Genomic DNA, 6,370 nt, shown 5'->3' with positions numbered 1-6,370 from the left:
TCAGCTCCCAACTGTTATTTTTTTGTGAGATGAGAGTTGGGAGCTGATTGGCTGGCAACTGATCACTTTCTTAACTACCTGAACATCAGTATTGCGTGCAGCTCTGAATCAGACTTTGCATCTCTACCTCAGTGGAGTTAGCTATTTCTTATGGGCCAGAGCAGAGGATGATAATGCACCCCATATATATTCACTAGAAAGTAATGACACCAATGAGGCATGAGGCACTTTGTGCCTCCAGATGGCTCATTAGTTCCTGGTGAATGTATGAGCTGTTTGCCTGGTGCATTGTACTAATAACTGACACTATGTTTATCCTCACTAGTGAGCTGAGTGCAAGCTGTTGACTTCTTTACCAAAGCCGTAGTGTCCTGCAGTGTCACCAATTCACTATGGGCCTGATTCAGAGCCACTCGTAAGCGGCAGCTCGTTCGCTCCGAGCGATGTTTGCCCAACTGCGCATGCGTACGGATCGTTATACGCATGTGCGAACCAGTCAGTGCGGCCGAAATTCATGTGCTCGCAAAATAGCGAATGCCTGATAATTTGAGTGACAGAAAGAGGCGTATGTGGGTGGTAACAGGGGAAGGTGCTTGAAAACGGGGAGTGGAGATCCGATCGCAGGCGTGCTTAAAGGTCAAAACGGGCGTTTTATGGGTGTGCATATTTAAAACAGCAGCGTCATTGACGACGTCACTGGGTTTTTTTTAAGCCAGAACTGCTCGCAAAATTGTGGTAGCAAAAACCAACCACAAGAATAGCGAGCAGCTCATACCCTGTTCGATGTACTCGATTAATCTAATAAATAGCGGACATGACGTAGGATGCGAGCGGCCTGGGGGCGTAGTTTCCCAAAAAACGACCGCAAGTTTTGTTCGCTCGTTCAGACCTAGAGGCGTCAACAGACCGCAAACAGCGAACGGTTCATTTGAATAGCCGCCCCTATTTTCTGGACGAGCGAGCGCTAATTGCGTCTGGCTCTGAATCAGGCCCTATATATATATATGGCCTCCTCCTGTTTGGTAAAGTGGAAGCCAATTATATGGCCATTCACCATAAGTGAGAAGATGGGAGGGAGGGGGCGGAGACTGTAGAGGAAAGGGGGCGGGAATGGGGAGGGGTGGAGGGTAATTATATGGCCATTCACCATAAGTGAGAAGATGGGAGGGAGGGGGCGGAGACTGTAGAGGAAAGGGGGCGGGAATGGGGAGGGGTGGAAGGTAATTATATGGCCATTCACCATAAGTGAGAAGATGGGAGGGAGGGGGGCGGAGACTGTAGAGGAAAGGGGGCGGGAATGGGGAGGGGAGGGGTGGAGAGTAAGTGAAAGCAGCAGCAGCAGGAATCTGGTCACTCACTAGCAGCTTGTTTGCAGACTGCATAAGCGAATCACACACAGGGACTCTCTCCTTGTGCAGTAAACTTGTCCTGTAAAGCATCTGTTGCAGTGTAGTAGCCATAAGCGATGTGCAGGGGATAGAGCAGGGGATAGAGCAGGGGTTTCTCAGCCAGTGACCGGGAGATAACAGGTGGCAGCGGGGAATTCCGAGGTTCCAAAGTGGAAGCACTGACTGAGCCTGTTGCTGGAGGATTCCCCCCCGTGCCCACCATGACCTAGCTCTGCGCAGGGGCCACAGCGGAGATGAGTTTCCACAAGGAGGACGGGGTGAGCTTGTGCCAGAAGGCGCTGCAGATCGTCTCCGAGCTCTGCCTGGGGGGGCAAGTGGAATGGGACAAGTGCACCGGGATCTTCCCCAGGAGCAACCAGGGAGCGGGGAGCACAGGTGAGTGTCCAAGCCCCCCTATCAGGGGCTGAGGTTCCCCCCCCGGTGTCCACATGTCTGATCCCCAATCCACAGCTTCAGCCACTGCGCTACCTGTCCCCCAAATCCCCAATTTACTGTCCCCAGAGCACCCATGGCTCCCCCATCCCCAGTGCACCCATGGCTCCCCCATCCCCAGTGCACCCATGGCTCCCCCATCCCCAGTGCACCCATGGCTCCCCCATCCCCAGTGCACCCATGGCTCCCCCATCCCCAGTGCACCCATGGCTCCCCCATCCCCAGTGCACCCATGGCTCCCCCATCCCCAGTGCACCCATGGCTCCCCCTTTCCTGGCTTCCCCGGCTCCCCCCAGCTCCCAGTCCCTTGCCCGGCGCACTGTGCTCAGCCTCTCCGTGCGGGATACGGTGGATCAAGCTGAGTGTGGGCGTCAGAAAGTTCAACTTTCTTTTCTTCTACAACCGGGTGATATTCTCCATCCATAGTCCACAAATCTTATCCTATCACCAGACATATCCTCCAAATCTTATCCCCCTTATTTACCCCTCTGTGTGCCCCTTGTACAGATATATATCCCCCTTATTACCCCTCTGTGTGCCCCTTGTACATAGATATATCCCCCTTATTACCCCTCTGTGTGCCCCTTGTACAGAGATATATCCCCCCTTATTACCCCTCTGTGTGCCCCTTGTACAGAGATATATCCCCCCTTATTACCCCTCTGTGTGCCCCTTGTACAGATATATCCCCCCTTATTACCCCTCTGTGTGCCCCTTATACAGAGATATATCCCCCCTTATTACCCCTCTGTGTGCCCCTTGTACAGAGATATATCCCCCCTTATTTGCCCCTGTACAGAGAAATAACCTCCATATTATACATCTTTGTGCACCCTGTATCCCCAATATTATCCCTCTGTGCTCCATATATATATATATATATATATATATCGATATATCCCCATATTACTCCATTGTGCCCACTGTATACAGAGAAAACCCCATATTAAATGTTTTCTGTGCCTCTGTACAGAGATATTACACCCCTGTGTGCCCCTGTACAGCGAGAGATCCCCATATTACACCTGTGCCCCTGTACATAGATAACCCCATAGTACACCCCTGTGTGTCTCCTGTACAGAGATAAGACCCATATTACACGTCTGTATTTCTGCTATACAGAGAGAACCTCATATTACACCTCTGTCCCCTCTACAGAGAGAACCCCCATATTACGCTACTGTGTGCCCCTTGTACAGGGAGAACCTTTATAGTTCACCATTGTAACCCCATGTTACACATTTGTGTGCCCCTGCACAGAGAACCCCATATTACACCTCTGTGCCCCTGTACAGAAAGAACCCCATATTACACCTGTGTCCCCTGTACAGAGAGAAACCCCCATATTACACGTCTGTATTTCTGCTGTACAGAGAGAGAACCCCATATTACAGCTCTGTGCCCCCTGTACAGAGAGAACCCCCATATTATACTACTGTCACCCCCTGTACAGAGAGAAATAGCCCCATATTACACCTCTGTTCCTCCTGTACAGAGAGAGAGAACCCCTTATTACACTGCTGTCACCCCCTGTACAGAGAGAAATAACCACATATTACACTGCTGTCACCCCCTGTACAGAGAGAAATAACCCCATATTACACCTCTGTTTCCCCCTGTACGGAGAGAGACCTCCATATTACACCTCTGTTCCTCCTGTACAGAGAGAGAGAACCTCATATTACACCTCTGTTCCCCTTGTACAGAGAGAGAACCCCATATTACACTGCTGTCAGCCTCCCAACTAAGATAAAACCAACATATCACTCTGCTGTCACCCCCTGCCCACACAGGTTGCCCCAATCTTGCACTGTTGTCAGACCCTGGAAATAAAGCTAATCCCTGAAATTCCCCTGAGATGTGCCCCTTGGAAGTATTTCACAAAATGCCAATAATCTCTGTGTTTTCCTGCTGTGAGCCCACCTGTAGGTATATCCTATACATATATGATGTGTGTAGTGGGACTGAGGTGGCAGGCATTGAGAAAAACACTTGTTGCTCTGTATAGCAGGATTAGGCTCTGTGGAACTACAAGACACAGCATGCCTTTTACAACAACTGGAGACCTGCAGGCTGTCTGCTGTGTCTTCTGCTCAGGGACGACCTCTCAGCACAGGGTGTGACTAGTCTCCACCAGAGCGATACTGATAACTTCAGCCTCATCCCCTGATTTATGTGAATGAGCGAAGGATTGGGAGCACATGGCGCAGTCATACGGTATATACCGCTCCATCCATGTCAGGCTCATTACTACTGTGACATCACTGTTCCTGTGCTGCTAAATCCATGGATAGGATACAGTATTTATGAATGTAACACACTGAAACCCTGAATGAATATGGGGCGTGGGGATTTACACCGTGTACAGCACAAGGGACGAGTTAGGGTTTCCGGCTCAGTATTCTGTTCTCTCTAAACCAATATTCCCATGATAATATACTGTAGATTGCAGGTTAATGCAGATATAATTATGGCTTATTGATTGGAGGGGTTATCTACTGTACATCCCTACTGCTAATATCTGTGGCATTATTGGAATCTATGTAGTTGGGTAATCCATACGTGTTATATGCAGCGGATAAATACATGTCTCACACCGTGCACTAATGACTTTGCTGTCTGTCTAAAGGGGGGTATCCACTAGACGATAAAGTTGAACGATAATGATAAAATCGTTCGATAATCGTCTGAACATCGTTTGCAAATCGTGCAGTAATTGTTTCTAACGATGTACGATGCGCGCTCCCGCTGGTCGTTTGATCGTCTCCTCCATCAACTGAACATGCAGGTCAATTTCACTTGATTGCTTACAAATCGTTTACACATCGTTTACGCTGAACGATCAAACGATGAACCACTATCTGCCCACTATAGCTGAAAACTCTCAATCACAGATTAAAACAACATCGTTTATCGTTAGATCTTTTGCAAATCGTTCAGAGTGGAAGATCATATTTCAAGGGAAAATCGTTAAGATGTTGGACAGGAATAAAATCGTCTAGTGGATGCCCCCCATAACAAAACTGGCACATATATCTATAACTAACCCACATGTGACTTCTCTCGCTCTGTTAGATCACTTTAAATTAGGAGACTATGGGCAGATGTACTAAGCTCTGGAAAGTGATAAATTGGAGAGTGATAAACTTCCAACCACTCAACCCCTAACTGTCATGTTTCAAACACAGCCTGTAACATGACAGGAGCTGAGTGGTTGGTACTAAATCACTTTCCAGAGCTTAGTACATCTCCCCCCCCCCCCCCCCCCCTCCATATACAGTATATAATTCATGTATAGAAAGCACGCCGCTGAAGCTTCTTAACTGTTACCTTGACAGTTCGTGGCGACAGCTTCTGTACAGATGGGAGATTTTGTGTAGGAATTTCCCCTGTGTAATCCCTGCTTTCCCGTATCGATAGTCTGTGATCTGAGGGTGTTTGATTTAATCACAGGCACATACCCCATTTTTTTTATTATAGTTTCTCTTTTTGGTTATGTTCTCTTCTCTTTTTTTTTTTTTTTTTAACCAATTTATGTCTAGAGAGCAATCAAACCATATTTTTTTTGCAGCATGCCATTAAGGGTGACCTTTACGTCAGCCAGGGGGGGATTAATGGTACTATTATTTAGTGTTTATTACACAGATCATTCTATATATTAGGGCTGGCATGACACCGAGAGGGGTCTTTGATGAATGAGACCTTCGCGCTGCAAAAAGAAAACCTTTTCAAAGATCAGTCGGGGTTGGCAATCATTTAATTCTGATTAAAATAAAGAGTCAGTTCAAGTGGGGAGTTCCTATTATCTGCACCCCTCCCCCCAACAGCACGACACATCCCCCCCTCTCTCGCTGCACTCTGACCCTCTCTAAGGTATGTACTCTAAGAATAGAAATATTTTAAGCTTGGTCTAATTGAATAAAATGAAATCCGCAGACTTGCGCAGGAATTTATTCCCTCTGCCAGCCGAGTCAGTATAGTAAAATAGTCCTATATATGACTCCTATCGTCCAATCCACGTGTTTTATCCTGTCCTTACTCCCAAATGCAGGGACGTAGCATGAAATAATACTGTCCCCTTTCCATAAAACACTTTGCAGCCGGCCCTCTGCATGGAACAGTAGAGGCTGGTAAATGTAATATAACTACAGGCTGCGTACTTAATCTCCAACAATAATCACTCCAAGCATTGCCTCCTCCTATTCACGTTCATACCCCCCAAATTACCACCTCCTATTTACAGCCCTAACCAAATCTCACATATTTACACTCCTGATATAACATTCACTTATCCACACTTCCAACACAACCACCAAATATTTATAACATGATCTGCACCTCTTCACACGCCTGTGATAAATTTTACCGATTCACACCCTATATCTAACCTCCATTCATTCACAAATAAACATCATCTATCCACTCCACACCGCCAACAAAACCACCAAATATTCACAACACAACGTTTACACACCCATCATAAATTCCACCTATTCATACACTCCAATATCACTTTCACCAACAAGTCA

General features: G+C 47.2%; 1 protein-coding gene across 2 annotated transcripts in view; it reads left to right on the top strand.

Moving 5' to 3' along the window:
• The first annotated feature begins 582 nt into the window (after window positions 1–582).
• The window catches only part of SYT10 (synaptotagmin 10), a 79,214-nt gene continuing 73,426 nt past the window's right edge, over window positions 583–6,370 (top strand). The window contains exons 1-2 of one of the 2 annotated variants that reach the window (XM_088454880.1): window positions 583–591; window positions 1,643–1,784. In XM_088454880.1, the coding sequence (XP_088311006.1) occupies window positions 1,643–1,784 (142 nt within the window). In that variant the 5' untranslated portion in view covers window positions 583–591. Of the gene's footprint in view, window positions 592–1,385; window positions 1,785–6,370 lie in introns of those variants that run through there. The other variant, XM_088454879.1, reaches the window with a different exon arrangement.

The sequence above is a fragment of the Taudactylus pleione genome, unplaced genomic scaffold (genome assembly GCF_031769625.1).
Source record: "Taudactylus pleione unplaced genomic scaffold, aTauple2 ptg000634l, whole genome shotgun sequence".
Taxonomy (NCBI): Eukaryota; Metazoa; Chordata; class Amphibia; order Anura; family Myobatrachidae; genus Taudactylus; species Taudactylus pleione.
This window is presented reverse-complemented; position numbering and strand designations above follow the sequence as displayed.